At 46.7% G+C, this 23,624-nt stretch overlaps 1 protein-coding gene across 1 annotated transcript in view; it reads left to right on the top strand.

Moving 5' to 3' along the window:
* Positions 1-23,624, top strand: part of PRKCA (protein kinase C alpha) — a 370,742-nt gene that overhangs the window by 141,675 nt on the left and 205,443 nt on the right. Inside the window, exon 3 of the mRNA XM_068529666.1 lies at positions 6,575-6,657. Coding sequence (XP_068385767.1) covers positions 6,575-6,657 — 83 coding nt within the window. The remainder of the gene's footprint in view (positions 1-6,574; positions 6,658-23,624) is intronic.

Below are 23,624 nucleotides of genomic sequence, written 5' to 3'. Positions count from 1 at the left end.
GTGTATCACATGAGAAGACTGTTTGCATTGTTACAAATCTGAAACCAATAATTTTCTTTTAACATGCAAATATAATATAAGCTCAGTTTTTCGTTACTTTCCCTACAAAGCTGAAAGCAGCTCGCTCGCCTTAGAGATTTTCATTTCACTGCGTTCCGACGTGACGTTACCTTCCATTAATCCCTTCCAGCTAAGCAAAATTTAATTAAAACCATCTCACATGATGACAGCCATTTATGTATTTAAAAAAAGGAACTCACAGAAGCTCAGCTACCCATCTTCTGCTCTAAATGAAGTCAAACTATTAAATTTAGTAGGTTCCTTTTTTGAATTCGGGATTCGTTACATAATGGCTTTTACCCCATTAATTGTGGACAACAAGGTTTTTATGCATATGTTCCATGTTACGTGACTGTGAACTGAATTTGAAATGATATGGTCTTAAGACTTGAAGGTGAAAGGGAATTATTGTTTAAAAAGAGATGGAAAATGATACCTAAGTATGTATTTTTCCCCCGCCATGAGCATGGCGATCTTTGTGAAGCGTGAACAGGGATGATCCCATTTTGCGTGTAATGAAGTGACAAAGTATCTCAAGGATTTGGTAGGAAAGCCGGGCTCACAGGGTGAAGGTCCTCGTTTCCATCGCTGATACTGACGCCGACTATTCGCATGTGAGATGTGAGAGTCGGAGGAGCCCATCTCTAATCCTACACGATCGTGTGAGTCCTTGGCTCTGAAACTCAGTTTTCCCCATGTCCCCACTCTGATCTGGCATGGACTTTGTGTAGAATCTTATGAAATGGAAGTAAATACTTCCTTGGTTTTGGAGCTGTAACTCCACTGTGAACACAAGAAAATCATAAATTCACATAAGCAAGACTCTACAGCTGCGCCCCTTGTTTATAACTTCATAAATGTCAGTCACTCTAGTTTGACGCATTACTTAAATTATATCGTGGTAAACTATACATAACATAAAATTTACCATTTTAACCATTCTTACGTGTACAGTTCAGTGGCATTTAGTATATGCACACGGTTGTACAGTCATCACCACTTACCATGTCCAAAATCCTTTATCATTCCAAACAAACTCTGTACCCACCCACACCCCGCATAACCTCTGTTCTACTTTACATCTCTGCGAATTCTAGGGATCTCATGTGAGTGGAATCATACGGTATTTGTCCTTTTGCGACTGGCCTGCTGCACTCTGCGTAATGTTTTCCAGGTCATCCATGTTGTAGCAGGTGTCAGAATTTCCTTTTTAAGGCTGAGTGATGTTACACTGTATGTATAGAGCACATTTTGTTGATCCATCCATCTCTTGATGGACATCAAGCTTGTTTCCACATTTCACTACTGCAATTAAGTCTGTTATGAACACCAGGGCACAAACCTCTGCTTGAGATCCGCTTCCGGTTCTTTTGGTTTTATACCCAAAAGTGGAATTGTTGGATGGTAGGGTAGTTCTGTGTTTAATTTCTTGAGAAATAGCTGTACTGTTGTCCACAGGGACTGTACCATTTTAACATTCTTACCAGCAGTGGACAAGGGTTCCAGTTTCGTCTCATCCTCACCATCACCTGGTACTTTGTTTTCTTCTTTCTTTTAATAATAGCCTTCCTAGTAGGTATGAAGTAGTGACTGATCACCTTTTTTGTGTGTGATCGTGTTGGTGGCATTTTTAAGGAGGAATTTGCACTGATGAGCGAGAAGCACTTAACTGCAGCTGATTCCTTGTCATGTGGCATCAGTTCACCATGCTTTTTTTCTTTTTAAGTAAAGCTCTGGGCGTGAATGGAGGATGGAAGATGTTTCTGGGCTTCCCATTTGCCCACGGTCACTCTAGGAAACATTGTCCAGTATGACGAGCTCCCATTTGTCCATCTGTGTGAGGATGACATTTGACACAGAGACAAGCACTCAGGTCCACCCGGTGTGTGTGATGGGCCAAGACTCGTTGCCGCTGAGCCCGCTCATATCAAATTCGTGGGTGGGGGAACAGAGTCAGACCGGGGTGTTGTTTCTCTGGGTGGATTTCAGCCCACCCTCTACTGGTTTTTGTTCTCTTGAAACTAGCAATCGTGATTGAGAACCGCTGTGAACATCAACAGGTCAGCGCCACCACACACACCTCTATTTTTTGGGGGGGGGGGGGCGATTTTTACGAATTCTTGAGCCAGACATAGGTGGCTTATTTGTTCTGTATCTGAAACGTACTTTTGACAGATGGCGAAAACTCGCGTTAATTTCCATCCATTTGACTTCCATAAGTAAGATCAGCCTGCAGTACGGATCAGGAGAGTGAGTATTCTCAATTTTAGAACCAGGTGACATTAAGAATCGCTGTCTGTCCAGGCCTGTGGTCTTGATGATTTTTTGTCCTCCGTGTCGTTTGCTTAGTGCCGTGTGTCATCCGTCACTGCCAGGCAGCAGAAGTGCATCACAGAGGATTAGAGGAAAGCCATTTTGTGCTCAGAAAATAATTGAATGAAGATTTACTTTGTGGCTTCAAGCTGCAGGATAGCGTCGTATTTTCAAACCTCTCATTTGGTTATGTAAGCAGAGGTGACCCAAAGTCTTTGAAAATGGAACCCCATCCGGAGTCGTATAGGCCAGCCTGGGCTGGCTTCAGCAAAGGCTCCTTGAGGGGCCAGGGGCCCAGCTCCAGGACACAAACCATGGGGCAGGAAGAAGCTGCCAGGCCCTGTGTCTCCACTTCTTCCTCCTTGCCTGCCAAGGTCAAGCAAATATGTATGGAAAGCATCCTGTGTGGTCTCTCTGACCCTCCACGCTTCCCGATTCCCTTGCCCCACAGAACGTGGTGAGATGCAGACTTTCAGAATTCCGAATAATAAAGGATAGAAACAGTAGCACCTAATTGTTAGCCCAAGGAAGTCTGTGCTCACCTGGTGAACCCAGGGCATTCTCTTGTTTTATTCAGTCCTTTCCTCATTCTTCAGCTGCACTAGCAAGACTTCTCAAATGTTGGTGTTTTATTGTCTTATGAAGTAAGAATTACCCAACTTAGTTTAGAACCTGAAACCAGAGGTCAAGGCCAGCTGTCCGGGTTTTTGGAGCGTGTGGCCCTGGCTCAGTTTCCTGGGCAGCCTTTCCCAGGCAGCGCTGCTTCCGGCTGGAGTCAGCTCCGGCCCAGCTCCTCTTCCTGGCCGCCCAGTCTCCCCGCGGCTGGGGCTGGGAGTGGGCCGAGGGGGTCTCTGGTGCTTCCTCTCCTTAATCAGCCCCCCATCCCGGGCGTGGGGGCTGGCATGTTCTTCTTCATTAGGTCTGAATCTTGAGTCTTTGAACAGGCCTTGCAGGGTCTTTATCCCCTAACTCTCCTGGGGGAGCAGCTCTCTGGACCCTTCTCCCCGCCCCTCCCGTTGGGGGAGTGAGTACAGGCACTTTAGATGTAAGGTGGGGCGAGAGGGGCCGCTGAGGCAGGTTGGGGAGGAGTGATTTTGGGGTGGGCGGGCGTTTTGCTGCCCTTTCGGATTATATTGTGCAGTGAGGGTGTGGTTCTTTTCAGGATAAAATTGGACGTGCGATTTAAGGCGTGCAATCGATACACGGCCAGCTGGAGGGATGTAATTGCACTGACGGGTAAAGGGGGATTGAAAGGACAGGTGCAAACACCGAACTAGCCAAAGGGATCTGATAAATGTGGATTTTCTTCAGTGTCCACCTGAATGAGATGGACAGAAAAGAGATGAGAGACGCGACTGTTTGAATGATTAAGTAGGGAATCAGAATGCTCCTTCTCCCTTCAAAACACCGCATCCATAGTAAACTGTGATGAGGAAATAGGGCTCCCGTGGCCCTCTCCCTTTAGTGGCTTATCGTCCTAATCCCAGCGAGTGAAAGCTGACTGTGTCTGGGGAGAGCGAGCTGACGGGATTAATCTGAGCCCGTTATCCATCCTTAGGGAGCGTCGTGATGGGGGCGCTGCAGCAACACCGGGAAAGCCCGCTGCTCCGAAGGCTGTTAGGAGTGAAGTGCTGCCCTTTTGCAGCGTCTGGGCCCTGCCCGGGCAGCCAGGGGCTCTTTCCTCTGCGCCCTTACAGTACCCGCCTCCGGCCCCAGTGGGGCCCCGTGGGCAGCAGCCCGAGAGAGCCCCTCCCTCTCAGGTTCTGTCTGCTTCTGGAAGGATGCTGCTTACGAGATCTTGAGCGCTCACCTTCCCGTGGACGGTCCCCTCACTTGTCCGATTCTGCCTGCTCATGCCGAGCCTGAAGTTTTTTATAAATGATGTACTTTTACAGTGACCTTGTATTACGACCATAATACTTAAATACTTAAAATAAAATTGTTTAAAAAGAAAAGTCATCCTTTATCCTGCCTCCCTGACGTGGTTTACCCCCATCTTTATCCTCCAGGTTTCATATGTATACGCCCGCATAGATACACACACACTTAACATATATGTACGTGTATATATTTATTAAGTATACTTAAGATTATGTTTTCATGTAGCCATTTTCCTGGCACCCACGTGCGGAATCTCGGCATCACCCTCAGCATCTTTTGCTCTCCTGCCCACCAGTGTGGCGTGGTGGCGGGAAAGGGCTGTAGGGTCCAGCAGACCTTAGGTCGAGTCGCCGCTCCGCTACATGGAGGAGGGTGACTGTACCTAAGGCCCTTTTCTGTCTGCCCCGTCCGTCTCTCCGTCCGTCTGTCCTCTCCCACCGTCTCTTCTGTCTGCAAACGCTGTGCCCTTGTAACATGCTAGACGGCAGAGATCAGTACAGCGTTTTCCCTTCCGTAAAATGTAGGCGTCAGAGCATATTGAGTAGTGTTGTGAGGATTCAGTGAGATCGTGCAGGTGAGGTGACCCATCCAAGTGACACAGAGCAGGAGGCTCGACAGGCGGTGTCTGTGGTCAGCTGGCAGGTCCCATCAGTTCTTCGACTTCCCTGACATCTCTTACCTCCATCTCTTACAGACTGAATAGTGATGGGTGATCACTTTCATTCCCAGACTCTACAGTGGGCTTCCACCGGCCCTTACGGCCTGACCTGTTCCAGTGCATTCTTCCCATCACCACCACTGGCCCTTCAAAAGCACTGCTCTTGTCTGTGTTGTTCTGGTTCACGCCTTTCGGGGCTGCTCATGCTGACCACAAATATCCTGAATGTCTTGCTGGCCCCTAAATGCTCCCTTAGTTTTAGTGTCTTGGCTCTGGGCAAACCTGCCAGCCTCTCCCACCCTCTCCTGGGCCTGACCCTCTTCAGTTGGCTTTATCTACTGACACATGTGCAGGAAGGTGTACTGATAGTATCGCTTGTGGGAGGAGACGAGAGCTAGGAACCTGGGAATTTCTAGCCTGCCTTCTGCAGTAAAGACTAAGGACTCACCCCGTATTTCTGAGGGAATATTGTTTCTTAGCGTGCTGTTCAGCAAAGAACAATAGAGTAGTGGGTTATGCCCTTTGGAGCTGAACCGGAAGCTTTTAAGGAAGGCTGACCTCAGTCATTTATTTGTATCCTCCATGTTATGCTTTTCATAAAAATCTTAGGTTACTTATTAATTTCTGTAACTAGTGATTCAGTTACTGATTCATCTTCGGGAATACTTAGCAAACCGTGCTGAGTTTGGAAAACGCTCTGTGTCGTGGATTTGGTAGATTTGCGGGTCCCCTCCCAGCTAGTGCCGAGCAGGCATAGACAAGAGGGATGTGAGGATGCACCCTAGCTTTTCTTCACTTCAGAGGGCTGTTTTCTGTAGGTTGGGCTTGTGTCTTCAGGAGTTCTTGACGTTCAGAATTCTTCTAAGGAAGTTCTGCACCCACAGTTGGGGATATACACGTATTATTTATAATAAATTATTCTCTTACTAATAGGGTCTAGTGTTTGTCAACGTTTACACACCTCTGTGTTGGTGGAGGAGAGTGCACAGTACTTTATATATTGCTTCCTGGTTTTTATACCTTGGGAGAACTGTCTTACAATCCCTAGCCCTTCCCCTCAACTTTAGAGAAGAGGAACTAAGGTTTAGGTCTCCCGGGGCCCTGTCCGTGCTGGCATTTTGTGGTTCTGTTATGTAGGAGTCCAATCAGTACCAAGTGTGGGGACTTCCCTGGTGGCGCAGTGGTGAAGAATCTGCCTGCCAATGCAGGGGACACGGGTTCGAGCCCGGGAAGATCCCACGTGCTGCAGAGCAACTAAGCCCGTGAGCCACAGCTACTGAAGCCTGCACACCACAACTGCTGAGCCTGCGAGCCACAACTGCCGAAGCCCACACGCCTGGAGCCCATGCTCCACCATGAGAAGCCCACGCACCATGACGAAGAGTAGCCCCTGCTCGCTGCAACTAGAGAGAGCCCGCGTGCAGCATCGAAGACCCAACGCAGCCAAAAATAAATAATAAATAAATAAATTTATTAAAAAAAAACCCCAAAAACCACACGTGGCTGAGTCTCGAGTGAAATGCCTTCTGATTGCTGTTTGTGAGAGTCTTTCCGTAGTGAAATTAAACTGACTTCTGACAGCATGTAGCCCTGTTTGGAAAACGAAGCTTTGTGTATTCAATCTAGACTTTACTAATTTTAGTTTTCTTTTCTCTCCACCAGTTTGCTGTTTTGTGGTTCACAAGAGGTGCCATGAATTCGTTACTTTTTCTTGTCCGGGTGCGGATAAAGGACCTGACACTGATGTAAGTAGCCTGGAAACTATTATTTTATGTTGATGAGGGTTTCCGAGTTTAATTTTTTTAATGCCTGAACTACTGTTGTTCTGGCACATACTGTTAACGGGAAGACTTACCAGTTCGTTTTGTATAACTTTGGCTTTTACTAATGAAAGATTTATAGTCCTTTTGAACCCTGGCAGGACTATCCCAGGCTCAGAGGAGAATTTCCTGTTATCTTGTTTGTACTCTTCAGCTCTGGGTGGTGTAGGCTAAATCTACCAAATTTATAGTCGTAGCTTTCACAAACACAAGGCAGTTCTTTTTGGAAAATGTTGACACATTTTACAATGAACATAAATCGCCCTTCAGTTTATTTGTAACGGTCGACTAACTAGTAGGGCCCTCACTGCTTTTGGCCGAGGTAACAAACTGTCCCTAGTTTGTTTCATGGGATCCTTGCTGCCTTTCATTAGGTATTATAAGTGCTCCTGTTGACTTGAATAATTCAGCGTCTGTTTCGCTGAACAAATGATCTCTGAAACTGCCCACACGTGAATACCTCATCTCTCTCTGATTTGTGTCCTAACTCCGCCCGTCTCTGCTGAGTCTCTCCGTTGCATCCCTTGTTGGCTGAAAAGCGAGGTCGGCAGAGCAGAGTGGGAGTTTGGGGGCGGGGGAAGCACCAGTGCCTAAAATACATCCAGTGGAGGGGAACTTGAGCTGTTACATGGAAAGTCATATTTTTAACTGAAAAAAAAAAAAAAATTGCAGGGTAGGCCCGGGAGAGTCGGCATTTCTGGATGGCGTGAGCTGGACCTCTTTGGCCACTAATACTTAAATGATTTGCTCCAAATGATTCCTACCTTTGGTGCTTGTTCTGATTGTTCTGGTTGGTTTTTTTTGGTTTTTTGGTTTTTGTTTTTTTAAGGCATTCCGAGTGGATCTTCTTGCCTTGAGGGAGATTACAGAGGTAGAAGAAAAGAAGTTAGAGGCCAGGAGAGAGCTCTGAGCTCCATCCTGCAGATCGGATGGGAGAGGAAGGCAGGGAAGGGGACCAGGAGGAGGCCAGGAGGGTGAGAGGCCAAGTTCACGATTCCCTAACGGGCCTGTCGGCCAACGCTGATCACATCTGTGATCTTGTTCTGAATCCTCTGTTGGCTCCTAATATTCCACGTAGATGGTAACACACACCCGGGTTTGCACTTGCTCACCTAGGGAAGCCTTGGTTGATGCTTGTTTACGGCTGTTAATTATCTTCAGCAGCTCCTTTCCCGCTCAGAATTTTATCCTGTTGTGGCTGATGGCTGTGGCCATCCTCCTCCCAGCCAGGGGCCAGGTGCAGAGTGTTAGCAAAGAGCTTTTCGCCGTGAAGCATAACGAAGGGCACACCTGTGATCTGCTCCCGCTCATCTGTGTGTGTGCTGACTTGCCTCACATTGTAATATACTCAACATTTAAGTTACGAGATGAGCTTTTTCGAATCTGAGAGAGAAAGAAGTGGGCGAGGTACTAAAAAGGTACAGAATAATCGGCCAGTCCTGCCTGTCTGATCAGAAAGGACCGTGCACTCTTTTCCAAGGGGAACTTTTGCCTTTTGGTCCTTGGCTTCCAGAGACTGTGATTGCAGGGCCCGGCCGGTGGGGGCTTGAAGGCCCGGCTCCTCCTCAGGCCCCTTCCCTGCGCTTTTAAAATTTCCATCTCGAAGCCTCTTTGTCCTTCAGTCTGGAGCTCCTCCCTGTCCTTAGGACAACCTCTGTCCCTCGAGAATTGTGTCTCCGTGTGACTCCCCTCCCGCCAGAGGGAACACGAGGTACCTGGGTTTCCAGGGTGTGTACGCGTGCTTCTGTGTGTGTGCGCGTGTGTGCGTGTATGTTAGCGCTTTAAATCCTTGTTTTCCATACTTTGTTTTCTCTGCGCCTTCAGTGAGAAAAGCCACGAAGCGTCACTTTTAGAGAGAGGCTCACACCAACCTCAGTCCTGCTGTGAAGGATCATGTCCGGACGCACCCCCTTCAATCTGTAAAAGAGTAGGGAGAGGAGAGTCTTATGTGACGTGTTTAAGGTGACACAAGTGCTCAACAACTCTTTAAACGTAATCCTTGGGAGGTTTGCCCTGTGTGCTGGGTATGTGGAGAAGGTGGAGGGGGGCCTGTTGAAAGGCTTCAAGCCCTGGAGGTCATCGGCTTCCCGGGGTTTGGTCTGCATTTTGCGCAGTCTCCCTGCCTTTATTCACCTGACGCATCCTCACCGGCCGGTGCCCCTGGCCTGTCCGGGGAGAAACGATTCCTGATGGGCTTTGCTCTTCTTATATCTGAGCCGTCCAATTGAGTCGAGTTCAGGGGATTTAAAAATAACCTCCGGGGTGATTACTGAAGCCTCCCGGGTCGGGGGGAGCCCCCTCCATGCAGGTGGCATCGGGAGGTGACTGCAGCCGCCTGCATGTTTGCAGGAGCACAAGTGAGGAGATGAACCAACTTGTTACAAGGCGGGGAAGCTTGCTTCTGATCTGGGTGCCCCTTCAAGTCTGTGAAGCCCGTAAAACCGAGCCATCTGAAGAAGCTGAGAGCATCGACCGTAAATGACTGACTCACAGCCAAAAACGGGACCCAGTGCACAACTTGCTGCAAAGCAGGAGCAGTGTCCGGAGGGAGCTGGACCCCGCGGGCAGCCGTGTGTCCAGAGAACGGAGCTGCCTGCTTTGCCTTTTGACAGCCTGCGAATTCTTTTGTTCTCAGGTTCTTCTCGGTGTCTTAGAAACTGAGCAAAGGAAGAAAGACTGCTAGGTTGTTTAAATTTCAACCTTTCAAAGCTGCATTTATAACAAAACTTGAAACATGTAAAATAAATCTAGAAATAAATTTAATTAGTGGATCTTCTGTTTTCTCAAAGTGTGCTTTTACATGTAATAGGGAAACAAGACCATTGTGTGAGAAAACCCCTGTTATACCCCAAACAGTTTTTGCATTCCTGAACCAACAAAGTGTGATTTGTAAAAGGTGCAGGTGCTAAAAAGTGGCATTTAAAATTCAGCAGAGGTACTTCCCGGGTGGCGCAGTGGTTAAGAATCCGCCTGCCAATGCAGGGGACACGGGTTCGAGCCCTGGTCCAGGAAGATTCCACATGCCGCGGAGCAACTAAGCCCATGCGCCACAACTACTGAGCCTGCGCTCTAGAGCCCACGAGCCACAACTACTGAGCCTGTGTGCTCTAGGGCCTGTGAGCCACAACTACTGAGCCCGCACACCACAACTACTGAAGGCTGCGTGCTCTAGGGCCCGTGCTCCGCAACAAGAGAAGCCACTGCGATGAAGGGTGACCCCCACTCGCCGCAACTAGAGAAAGCCCCGTGTGCAGCAACGGAGACCAAACACGGCCAAAAATTTTTAAAAAAAAAGAAAAGAAAAGAAAAAGAAAATAAGGAGAAAGATTTCCCTCCCCTTCAAAAAAAAAAAATAAATAAAATTCAGCAGAATGAGGTAAAAAGAGTCTCAGAGCAGGAACTGGGAGCCTTGCCCTGCCAAGTCACTGAAAACCTTTCTAGATCGTGCTTTTCTTATTCATCAATAGGGAGATTGAACTTGGTGATCTTTACAGTTATTTTCAGCCCTAAATAATATTTTGTCACCTAAATGTTTACCGAGGGCTTCAAGCTGTGAAGATAAAAAGGCGACGACAGGTCCTGCCCTCCCAGTGCCTCCTCTCTGATGAAAAGGATGCAGAGCCTCACACTCTAAGGTTGCATGTGACGGCTGCCGTCAGTGGGGGAAGAAATAAGCTGTTGTTGAGTTTGAGTGGAGGGGAGAGTGCATCTCATGGAAGAATGAGGGAAGGCTTCCTGAAGGTGGTGACATTTTTAAGATTTATTTCAATTTTTTTTTTTTTTTTTTCAAAACGTTCTTTTAAAAACAAGTAGACCAGTATTTTCCTGTTTCTCCTGCTGGCTTAAGGGAGTTCATCCCTCGCCAAATGCTGCTACCCGGTGGTGTGTAAACTCAGGTGACACATCATTGCAAGAGGACCCGTTAAAAGAGCACAGGCCAGAGAGACCCGCCATGTTCTGCAGATCCCCCCAGGTGAACCTCTGAGTGGAGGCCTCGCCGGTCCTGAAACCCCGCTCTGCACTCCTCACGTGCCATGCTGCCACGGGAAACCTGGAAAAGAAGTTATTTCGGGGAAACAAACCCAACCCAAAGCTCCCGTGCTAATTCTGTTCTTCAGTGGGTGGATTATTTTATGTACCAGATTCACAGTAACAGAAGTATTTCCTACGAGGGAGGGGACTCCTGCTACTTTTGCACCAAATTAATTTAGCTGAGAGTTAAAAATAGCCTCCAACACTTGCATCCCCATCTGCAGTTCTGATGCGCTACAGGGGGCCGCAGAGGGTGGGACATCCGTCCTCTTGATGCGCCAGTGAGAAGAGGGGGTGTGTGTGGTGTGAAAATAGAGAAGGTGCCCTGTGCGGGAACCAGGGGGCCAGGAGACCTGTTCTTGAGGGGGTCACCCCGGGGGCTTTTCAGCTTAATCCAATGGCTGAAGTTGCCACTGCGCGAATGTCTTTGGAACTCTTCGCTCAGAGTGGCACGTACGGCCAGCAACTCATTCTTTTCAAAATCTCTCCTCTTGCCCCCTGTCAGCCTTTGAGAGTGTGGTGTGATTGTTTAGGGGAAGCAGTCAAAAGCCCAGTGGAGCCGGATCTGAAAAAGGGGTGTGATTAAGGTGGGTGGTACCATTTTTTGGTCAAAAAGGGGGTAAGATGATAAGGTAGACAGTGATTTTCTTGGGAAAATTATAAACTGTCTCTGACATCAGATTTGAAAGCGACTTTTGTTCCTGAAGCGTGGAAAACACGTAGGAATCGTTGCGTAGGTTCTCACGGACACTTTTAGTTAATACCCATTCTAGAAAATTGTTGTCTTCCTTGACGGTCATGCCTACACAGTGAATTCTTCATGGGGCTGTCCTCTGTCGTTTCCCTTTGGAAACCAACAGCCCGGTGCAGAGCCTGGCACAGAATGGGTGCACAAAGAATAGTTGTTGAACCAGAGAATGAGTGGATGAAGGTCTGATAACCTAATTTGATCACCAGTTGTAGTTACATGATCTTGAATTACTTGGCTAGTTTTAGCTACGTGTGAGATTGTTACTGAACTTGCCCAGAACTTGGGAACGGATGTTTCATCAGCATTATTACGTCACCTCGCAGGGTGGAAGCCACACCTGATGGGCTTTCCTTCTCTTTACAGTAGTCATTTCAAACCATGGTCTCAGCTATTTGGAGTTTAGTTTAAAAAATGGTGAATTTGGACAATAGCTTTTGACTGATTGGGGTCAAAAATTGGCATGAAGGCTTCCTTATTATTTTTTTTTTAAAACATCTTTATTGAAGGCTTCCTTATTTTTTCTGACCCATACCAAGTGACTTAGTAATATCAGACAGTTCATGATGTACAACCAACCAAATTAACCTGTGCCTGAGAACTGGAGTCTGGGGCCACTTGTGGCTCAAATCATTGGGAGCTCAGAGCTAGAGGTTCTGCGTCACAAGTCATGACATCTTTATGATGGTACCTGATGTGTACTTAGCATCTCTATGTCTGGTGCTTTTTCTGTTATTATTTGTAATTGTTAACTGTTTTTTGAGCGTTTATTTCATGCCAGGTGCTATGAGATGCAAAGGTTAAAAAAAAAAAACATGGTCTTTGTCTTCAAATAGCTTATCCTTAGTGGGAAGTCATACATATGAATCAACATGATTATTTATTCAGATGATTACTTCCGTGGATAACCCACATAAATGCACACGTTATTATCTTCATTGTACAGATGTGAAAATGGAGGCTTGGGGGTGGTTAAGCGACCTGCCAGAGTCCAGCAGTAAGTGGTGAGCTTTGACCCAGGTCTCTCTGCTTCCAACCTTGTTCTTTCTTTGGTGCCGCATGGTTGGTTAGTAGAAGCCAACTTCAGGGGCAGGCTTTCTGTTGGCGAAGCCTCTATTTTGGGGGTCGGAGTCTGGGGTCAGTGTGTCTATGAGAAATCTCAAAACAGTAAGAAACTTGAGATGATAAAATCCCAAGATGTTAACAGTAAAAGCGTTCACCAGGAGGACTGACAGTGCCCACTAGTGAAGACTACAGCATGTGATGGGACCAGCTGAGAGCCTGGAGCCATTTGGAGACTTGATTCTGGTTCTCCTCAAGAAAATGGGAAGGTAGGGCTTCCCAGGACCCTGGGTTTCTGGAAAGATTCATTGCAAGTGGGTTCACGCTAAGCTGAAAGCCAGCCCAGAGAGCTCTTTGGCTTATGCCAGAGCTTGTTCCTGGATTTTAATGAGTCACTCTTTGATAAACTGAAGTAGGAGTCCCATTCAATTAGCTAATACCTTCCTCACCTTGGCTCTGTTTTTGCTGTGACATTTCTTTATTTATAGTGAGAGCAAGGGTCCAAAACAATGACAACAGTCAATGAACCTACTTAGTAGGAATTCTGTCTAGGCCTTCGACAGTGGCCGAGAGAGATGAAACCAGTGGGAGAGTCGCTTTGCTGACAGCTGTTTATACTGTGTTGCACCAGAAGCTGTGAGCAAACGCCCTCAATCATAGTCTGTTATGGGCAGGAGGTGAGATGGACAGAGGGAAGGTCGATTGTTCTAATCATTTTGTTTCATTCCACATTTCTGTTTATTTTTATAATCCAGCCTGTTCCCAAAACGCATTTATTTTGAGACTGATAGTCCAAGGGTGGAAAGCCAGGTTCTAAGAAGAATGTCACTGCCATGACACGACTGTGCCACTCTCCTGCTTCACATTTTCCCAGGTTTCTACAGGGTCACACACGATGACTCCACTGGCCGTTTGCTGTGGCTGTTGGCCAGGAAGCCTTGGTTCTCCTCCACCTTGACCTTTCCAGAGGAGGGTAGCACAGGTTTCTTACATAGTGGTGGCAGTTTTCCAAGAGGGCGAGCCTTAGCGCACTTGCACGTTATGTGTCCTGATGTCTCACGACCAAAGCAAGTCACATGGCCAAGCTCAGGGGCCCTGTGAAGGTAGATTAGTTCGGGGTTCTCCAGAGAAACAGAACTGATAGGCTGTGTGTGTGTGTGTGTGTGTGTGTGTGTGTGTATTTGTGTGCACAGGTGTGTGTGTGTGTACAGGTGTGGGTGTGCGCACACAGGTGTGTGTGTGTTTCCCACAAAGAGATTTCTTATACAGAACTAGGTCATGAGACGGTGGAGGCTGGCAGGCATTTAAATGTTAATCTCATCCAAGAACACCCTCCCAGAAACACCCAGGATGATGTTTGACCAAATATCTGGGCACCCCGTGGTCCAGTGAAGTTAACTCACAGCATTAGCCATCGCAGAGGGACGGGGCACAGGTGTGGGCCCTGGGAGGGCTGGGTCGCTCGGGCCATTACTTTAACAGGTTACCACAGGATGACTTGCTGTGGTTGTGTTGTGATGTTTTCTTTCCCCTGAACCTCACCCATCTCTGTATTCCCAGTGCCTCGTAGGATTTCTGACTCACAGGTGATCGTGAACGTGTGTTGCAAGAGTGAATGGAAGAAAAAATGAAGTCTCTGATCCCAAAATGAAATAAATATCTGTAAAATGTTTCATGAGATTCTCTCAGATCAATACCGCCGTTTCTTGATTTTAAATTAGTCTTTAGGAAGTGAATTTCCTTTAGAAAGTTGTTTTTCTTCCTGTGTCGAGAGAATCGTCCATGTTTGAGGAACTTTTGCAGGATGCCCGTTGCACTGTGCTTTGCTGAATGTATGACCAGGATTTGTAACTTGGTGAACGTTTTTCAGCTTAAATGTTGGTGGGGAAGGAACCTATTAAAAGGAAATGCTTGTTTTGTCAACTGCATGTTTTGGATTTATATTCCTTGAAGTCACTGCTAATTGTACAGTTAATCTGGAGAGGTTTATAACAAATCACAGTTCAAGAGGAAGAGAAATGATAAAGCTGAGGAGTCAGGAGTCTTGATTTCTTTCCAGTTTGAAATCAGAGGTGCGTGCCTAAGACATGCCTCATTGTGCCAGGATAAATAATCCATGCAGAAGTCATAGAGGTTGTTATTCATGCTCATGAGAAGTTTGTATTGTTACGAGATTGCTGTATGAAAGAATATTTTGAAATGCACAGCCTACACACTGTTTAACAATGGTTGAGGGTTTGTTTTTTTTTTTTTTTTCCATGTCGTAAACATCCCTAAGACAAATACCTTCCAGAAGGCAGTGTGCACGTCACTTGCTGTCTGTAACCTCAAGTCCCTAGCCTGTCCCTCCCCACCTCTTTTTCAAGGCAGGAAGCTTTGGAGAGTTAACATGGGGTAGAAATTTCATACCTGAAAATGATATTTTCCGTGCAGGAGGGTGATTTTAGGTTTCTAAGATATGAAGCTGTATCATGACTCATTTGTTCCTAAGCAGGTCGTTCTCCCGTTACTAAAATTAATCACAAAAGACCAGGGAAGCTTGAACAAGGAGAGTGCACACAGCAGGTCTTAGAATTAGAAAGGGAGGCCTCTTTTCTTTTGCATTTGCGAAGTTTGAATGATGCACCAAGGCTTAGGTAATTCATGTTACTCAGGTTTGTTTTTTTTTTTTTTTTTCATTACAAGTCTGTAATTTAGAGTAACTGAAGGTACAGAGCTGGAAGTGAGGAAGAAAAGTGACAAGTAGAAGATTTAAAAAGGAATCAGGTGCACGTGTGAAGCAGACCTTCCTGCAAGTCCACATGCCCACCGTCTGCTGGGAGCTACGTGCTTTGGTTTGGTCATATTCTCACTTACTAAACGCCTGGTCATCCAGGAGCCCAAGGATGGGGGAGTCCGACGAAATAACCTCTGGAAAAACGTGCAGTTTGCCGAAGAGCATCTTGCTGTGTCCGCTCCTGTCCCCTCCTGTCCCCTCCTGTCCGCTCCTGTCCCCTCCAGGTTCTCTCCTAGGTAGCATCCCCAGTGGTGTTTTGCATGTATCGGGAAGATCACATCATTGCATTGCTCTGTCCACACCCTGCAGTAGCCTTCCTTGGCCATTACAGTGAAATGCAAACGTCTTACTCTGGTCAACAAGGCCGGTGGTGATTGGGATCTGGTTCCCGTCCACCTCACGGACAGGACAGGCTACTAAGCTCATTTGCACCTGAGGACTTTAGCACTGGTGGATTCTGGTGCCCGGATCTTCACGATGCTCGTTGATACCATTCCGGTCTCTGCTCAGGTGACTCCACAGAGAGGCCTCTTCAGCTCCCACCCTCCCCTCTTCATTGTCCATTAGCGTGTCCTCCTTATGTACCTTTGATGGTCCTTGTCACCCTGGAAACCGTGCTATTTATTTGTCACTCGATTGCTGTCTGTCTCTTCCACCAGCGTGAAGCACCGTGCGACCAGGGCTGTTGTCTCACTCACTCTTCTATTTGACTTAGAACTGTGTCTGCCACGTACTAAGTGCTCAGTTAATATTTGTTGCCCAGATGAATGTATGTGACCTTTACAAGAGAGATGAAAAAATCTTACAGGGTTTTGTTTGTTTCCTTCCAATAATGTAACTAAAAGGAACTGTCCTAGCATCAGTGGAGATTTTTCCTTTTCTATGACTATAATGCCATACCATATGATAGTCAACTGGCCATGCTAGTTGAGCCTAAGGCCTACTGTGTGATTGGACGTATCTCCCCGACAACCAAAAAAGCATGTTCTTCATAATCTTAACGTTAGGACTATATGGTCTATAAAATTCATTAGAAAATAAAATGTATACGATGAGTCTTACTGAAGCAGAATACCCAACTACCCACCAGATTCTGAATGTCAGCCATTCTAGATAACTACCATAAGTCTTGAATTTGAAACCTTGAGAATAATTTATACCTAATAGGATCTTAACATTGAAGATTAGGGTATGGCTATATATTGGCTTGCGTGCAGGGTCCTCTTAGATTTCCCTCTGCAGTCATCAGTTTCTTTTACTAACAGTCTTGTGGGCGGTAGGGAGTCGTTAAGTCAATTGTGATACATCCGTGCGATAGCATAGGTGCAGCCATTAAGAAGGATGACTGTAAAGACACGGAAAATGCTTGTATGATGTCTCCATGCAAAAGCTTAACGTAAAGGTATTACTGTGATTAGGACTATGACCGAATTTATGTACGGAGGGGCAGGGACTAGAAAGGACCCTAGGAAGCTGAAATCATGATAATTTGATTTTTAAGATGAGTTGACATAGATTATTTTTCTGGATTTGATCTTGTTGGAATAGTACAATTTTTGAAAAGCTCTAATTGGCATATTTGCCCCCTCTTGAATCTCATCCACCAAATTCTTTTGAAATGTGACCAAGTGCTGTGGTCTCCCAGGACGTCATCTGAATGGAGCAGACCCACCCACCCGAGAATAATTCTTTGCCCAGCAGTGTGCTGGCAGAGCTGTTTGCTGCAGACGTCTAGGCTGCCACGGGCTAAGTGTATCTGTTTGCAACACGGGTAATAGAAAACCTGGCCAAGCGATGGTTTGAACTAAATAGGGGTTTTGTTCTCATGTAACAAAATGTCTGGACTGGGAAGTCTGGGGCTCATGTGGCATCTCCAGGATTCCATAAGGATCCAGGCTTTTAGTTCAGCCTTCTTATCGTGTGGCTTTCGTCCTTTCATCCTCATCTTTGTTGTCCTGGGTGTAAGACGGCTGCTCCATCACCATCCCTTCCAGGTTCCACGCAGGAGGAAAGAGAAGGGTGAAGGTCAAAGCACAGATGCCTGTTGAGTCTACTCCCTTTTAAAGGATCCCCCACGAGACCCAATCTGACAACCTCATTTACATCCTATTGGCCAGAACTGTATCACACAGCCACTCCTACTTGGAAAATGTGGGAGTTTTATTTTGTTTTGTTTGAAGCTGGCTGTATTTCTGCCCAGAGCAAGGTCAAGGTAGTTCAGTAACAAAGAAGAGGAGAATGAATACCAGATAGGCAGGTAACAGTGAGTTCTGTGTTGAAGTTGCCGAGGGTACATTGCCTTCTAGATGTAACTGCCTTCACCACTCTGGGTGCGATGTGCCACTGTACCACTGTTGCTATGACTTCATCTCGGTGGTACAGGAAGGCTTCTGTTACTGACATGGTGTCATGAGGGGTTTTCAGATACAGTCGAATTAACTGAGTTTCTTGATCTGTTGATGATAGGAAAAGGAGACAGGAATGAGGAAGTCTTGTGATAAGTTCTTTTTTTTTTTTTTTTTTTTAAAGATTTATTTTATTGATTAATTGATTGATTGATTGATTGCTATGTTGGGTCTTCGTTTCTGTGCTAGGGCTTTCTCTAGTTGCGGCAAGTGGGGGCCACTCTTCATCACGGTGCGCGGGCCTCTCACTATCGTGGGCTCTCTTGTTGCAGAGCACAGGCTCCAGACGCGCAAGCTCAGTAGTTGTGGCCCACGGGCTCAGTCGCTCCGCGGCATGTGGGATCCTCCCAGACCAGGGCCCGAACCCGTGCCCCCTGCACTAGCAGGCAGACCCTCAACCACTGCGCCACCAGGGAAGCCCGATAAGTTCTTTTTTTTAGCAAGACTTTTCTGAAAAACAAAACAAAACAAAACAAAACTTGTTCTTTCTGTTGGTGACAGTACTTCTAAGTTATCTTGTGAGGAGCATTTTTTGTTTTCATAATGAAGTATTTTGAGATTCCATCACTGTGTTTATTCCGTCATTACATTCTTATTACATAGTGGTTTCTGACAGTGAATAATAAGGGTTGATTGGCGCAGAGCGGGTATCCCAGTCGCTCGCTGTCTGTTGAAGCAGCTTTGGTCATTCAAAGCAGCAGCAGCGTCCTCCATGGGTACCAGACATCGCTTGGAGTATGAAGTGCAGGATGGACAGCAGGTATTAAGGAAGGTGTTGAGAAACGGGTATGGTCAGGAAACCACAGGACAGAGACCCGAAAACCAGTCAGGAGTGTTCAGCGTGAAGAAAGGGGGGTAAGTTGTAGGCGTTGACGAGCACTGGCTTCTAGCCTAGAAAGAAGGGTGGGCTTATCTTTGGAACTCCAAGGGACAGACCCACCCCGATGACTAGGCGTTAAGGCAGAGTGGAGTGTAAACTCCAAGAAGAACTTCCAAGGAGTCGGCGTTACTAACCATAGGAGAGGGCCCTCAGGGCGGGGAGCCCCAAGAAGGGTAACGAGGGCTGCTTGTCGTGTTCTTCCGAAGGAGCAGTGATGGCTCCCACGCACGCTGTAGAGTTTGCAATGAGACTCGGAAGGATGCTGGGTTTTCTTTCTGGAATGCCTTCCCCCATGGCACCCGGCCAGTCCTTAGTCTTCCTGTGAGGACCGCACTGGGCATCTCTTCTCTCAGAAGCTTTCCCCGACCATCCCTTCTATCTCCATGGACTCCCCCCAACCGCGCTCCCCCGCCCCATTCAGCTGCTCCTTTAGTTCCCCCTGCACATCCCTCGCTGAAGACATTCACAACCCTGTGCTGTCACTGTCTCTGTCTCTACCCATAGGTGGCTGTCCCTTGAGGGCAAACCCATCTTTTACCTTCCTGTCTTCTGTGCTTACCCAGAATCTGGCGGTTTCACTGGCTCTCAAACACTTATTGAATTAGCAAGTCAGTGAGTAGAGATTAGTGAGATTGTGCTTGAGTTAGCCTTGACCTTACAGAGAGTGTCTGTTTCGACTTTATTGACACTGATGCTGTTCTCGCAGGTGGTGGTTGAGCCAGGTAGCATCATGGATGGTTACTGAGGACAGTGAGTGATGCACGGTTCTTTGTGCAAGTGCCGCCTCGCTTAGACGTCTGACCTCCATGCTTGTGGTGAGGTTGAAAATTGCCCACAAGCTGTGTTCTCAAAGTGCTTTGCGCATTCAGGCTTACGGGTGCGAGTTCCGTTCTGCATCTCTGTTGATGGTCAGGGGGTGGACCATGGAGCAGCTGGGATGCTGGGAGTGAGTACAGGAGGCTGCCAGGTCCCCTCTTGTGTGTTGAAATAGAATAAACAGAGAAGAACAAGGCAAGTTTTTAAAATAACTTGGTACGCATGTAGGTGAAATAACCTTACCTCCCAGTAGCTGAGAAAAAAATAGGTCCCAATTCTGGCTCTTGTTCTGGAATATTTTTAGTATGAGAGGGCTCTTTCTTCTTTGATCAATGAAGAAAAAATCATGGTAGAAAAAAATTAGGTGGGGAGAAGTCTACTCAAGCTGTTTTATTTTATTTCCACCTCATCCATGAAAGAAAAGCAAACATGAGCAGAGGCTGGTCACAAGCACCATAGAAAAGGACAGCGTAATGTTTTCTTCTCTCATATTTGTTTATAATATGATTTAGTTATAATACACACCGCTGTGAGTTGTTTTCGGTGTGTGGCTTGGTAAATTATCTGAAGGGCCTGCTAAAACTCTTGTTTCATAAGATACTTCCCATTTGAATTTTATTTGGGGGAAATTATGGGTTTTTGGAGTTTGTTTTTAGCTTTTAAATGAATGTGATTTATTTACCATAGCATTTGAATTATGAGCATTTCCCTGTTATTACCCCCTGAAAGGTTTGGTCTGTTTCTACTAGAATCTTCTAAGGGAAATTGATGAACCTAGTAACCTAATTTTAGACCTCCTGAAATTTGGCAGATGGATGGTGTTCATAGTGTTCTGAATCCGTTCCTATTGGACGTTTAAAAATAGTCACGTCATTAGAGAATATGTTCAAGAAAAAAAGATTTTAACCCCATATCGAATGCCCAGATCATTGTTTTCAGTCTCTTAAACTGGGTATGCATTTTGGTAGCAATTTTTGAAGAGCCTTCTGTACTCTCTTCCTTTTCTTTCCCTGTGCCATGCTGCTGTTGTCATGGAAACAGATCTTGGAGTTGCTTTGTTACACAGTGTAAGGGACTCCCTGATATGGAGAGTTACTGCAGGTCATATCAACACAGAGCCTTTATTAAATGTTGTGCTACAATGCATATTGTATAAAACATGGAGCTCTGTGTTCCTTGGAGCTTGCACTAAAGAAGACGTTAACTCTGACACCCATAAAACACAAAACAAACATCAGAGTCCTAAGCCTCAGGAGCCTTGAAAAAGTACAAGCAACAGGCACACGTCATTTCTATTGTAGGTGATGTGTTATGTCCGTGGTCAGGACAGGTCATTACTAGACGTCCAGTTAGGGTTAGCTTGTTGAGAAAAGAGGCTTGGGAGGTTTGAGTGGTCCAGGAAAGGCGCAAGCCAGAAGTTAAGAGGATTGTTGGAAATTCCTGGCAACCGTTTAGAGGTAGAAATTGGATCCTGAGATGAGAATCAGCTGCGCCCAATGGTCTGAATGCTTGGAGGCCTCCAGGTGGTAAGGTAGCCCAGTCAGGTGTCCCGAGAGGGTATGTTTACGATGTTTGTGGTTGTGTTGATTGGGGTCGAGGGGAGCGAAGCAGTTGAAGGAGCGGTGGACTCCCATGGCCCTGGGTGTTTGTCTCTTGCCTTCTCGCTTCCAGCAAATACCATCACCTCCCTGGGCCTCAGGTTCCTCGATCACCTTTCCATTGGTCATGCGCCCATCAGATGTACTGAGGTTGAACTAGGGGGCTGATGACAAAGGCCCTTGGCCCTTGTGCTTAGTTCCTTCTAAACTTCAGGTGTCCAGATTTATTATTTTTAAATATACTTTTTGCTTGGGCTACAGAAACAATTAACCACACTCTAACGCTAGCATCCTGCATTCTTATTGCTAAGTGACTGCTGATTTCCCAAGAGATTTGCCCCTAGACTCAACAGGAAAAGTATAATGATTCCAGTACCACTTGCAACTGCTATTTTAGACACACTGAAATTCTCCTGGGTCTGTCATGACCAATTTTGCCGCTTTAAAAAAAACCTGCTATGGAGTATTTTTTTTAAACTGCAGTGATTTAAAAGTCTCACACCAGGGCATCCCTGGTGCGGTAGGAGACCGGGGCCTTAATTTATGAGATGCTTCAGATACTGTGTGACATGCAGCAGAGTCGGGACTCTTGGGGGACCTGCCCCCTCGGTACAAGCCAGATTGTAGCTTCAGCTAATTTTGATTTGGAAATTGCCCCCTTAAAAAGAAAAGTCCTAAAAATGTTTGACATTTACAGGATTTCTGCAGCAGTTGGCAGTTTCTCTAGCAAGTGTATTCACAGACCTTGAAAGAATTTGGCAATTGCTAACTCATGTTTTTATATTGTGTAGGAGTACAAATATAGTCCTGATGGTACGTTGTAGTGATGGGTATAGAGAGTATAATGGCTATCAAAGTCAGAATTCTCATTTTTTTAGTCTATAAACATGTTTTCAGCTTCCAGATATAAACTCATCTATAAGGATAATAGTAGTGCGTGACCACAGAATTTTTCCTCTGATTTCTCAATTGCCTTTCACTTACTTTTTCTTAATAAGTACTGTCTCTAGGATCTCAAAATGTGGTATAAATTGACAAGATGAGGTTCAACTTTTTTTCCTCTGGAAAATTGAAATGTGATTCCCCCCCCTCCCTTTTTTTGGTTAATCAGGACAGCTAAAAGTAAACATGCAATTATGCAGTGATGAATCTAGCCTGGCTCAATCTGTATCCTTTACGAAGTCCTAAGTTACAGGGATGTGTTGGAAAGAAGGCCAGTCTGAGACAGATTTAGGTTCCATGTAAAGAGCCAACTCCTCTCAACTTTATGGACTGATATTATGTGTGTTAGAAAAGAAACGGGGTCAAGAATTGTCTCATCCCTTTACTCTGAAAGGCGAGAAAGGAAACGGGGAGACCTGGTTTCTACTTTTAGATCAGTCCTCAAAATACTGAATGTTCTTTGAAATAAAATATTCAAGTGAAGAAAGAATTGAGGAACTCAGATTTAGCTCCGAAAGAACCCTGCTTGCAACTCATGGCCCCTTTAGCTGCATTCAGTCTCTCATGCCTCCCTTGGCCGTATCTCAGCTCCCATTACGTGTGACCGGGACACGGGGGCTCTCTCTTGGTCTGGACCAGAAGGTCCCTCAAGGTGTCCAGTAGGGAGCTGCCGGGGTCCCGAGGTGGGCACCCTCCCGGTGTTGGCAGATTGGGAGCCCGAGGAGGAGCACAGGCGGCACGCTTTGGGGGAGATGACGGATGTCCCAGGACAGCGGGCGCCCTGGGCCCGAGCCAGTGAGGCTGGCCATGGCAGGACAGAACACCTACGCTTGATAAGCCCCCTCCCCTCCTTCTTCTTGGCTGCTTGCAATTTCCGTGCTTATTTCCTTTTAGTACCGTTGAGTGATGTCCCTGAGTCTGTCCCAACTCTGCTAGGCAGAAAGGAGCTCCTGGTATTGGTGGAGCCCAAAGGAGAGAACAGCACGGGGTGGAGGCGGAGAACAGGAGTAATTGAAGCAGGAGAGACAGCCCCGAACGGCATGAGGCTCGGGGCCGACTGGGAGCGCGTGCTCGTGACCTCCTGGAGAAGCTCAGTCCTTGCTAGGTATTATATTTTTTAATTACAGAGGGGCTGGATTAGTCCCTCACGGGTGGTTTGTGCTAAACCCCACGGGGCCCTTTGTAGAGAGAGGGGGGACCAGCTGCTCCAAGTGAACTAGAAGGCTGCTGCAGGTGTTTCATGATGCCCGGTCCGCTGGGCGTAGCCGTGAAAACCGTAGCTTCTCTTCGGAACTTGGGCGGAATGGTGTGAGCCTGAGTAGGTGGGTCTGTCATGGGCTGACACGTGTGGGTGACTCACTGAAGAAACAAGTCAGGCCCCCAGAGAAGGCCGAGAACATTTCTCATTCGTCAGACCCGCTGTGAACTTAGTGGGGCCTTGAGCTCTGCTCCCGGCCCAGGCTGTGATGTCAGGACCCTTGGCACCGCTTCCCCATGAATTCCGTCACTGCTCCTGGAAGAGCGATCTGGTGCCCTCCGGTTCCCATCAGTATCCAGAAGTGGTGGTGGAGGGTTCCAGCGGGCAGGATTGGGTACCGGAGAAAGGGCAGCACTCCCTGTGGTGTGGGCGGCC

This window comes from Eschrichtius robustus, chromosome 20 (assembly GCF_028021215.1).
Source record: "Eschrichtius robustus isolate mEscRob2 chromosome 20, mEscRob2.pri, whole genome shotgun sequence".
Taxonomy (NCBI): domain Eukaryota; kingdom Metazoa; phylum Chordata; class Mammalia; order Artiodactyla; family Eschrichtiidae; genus Eschrichtius; species Eschrichtius robustus.
Note: the sequence above shows the minus strand (reverse complement) of the source record. Positions and strands in the feature narration are given on the sequence as shown.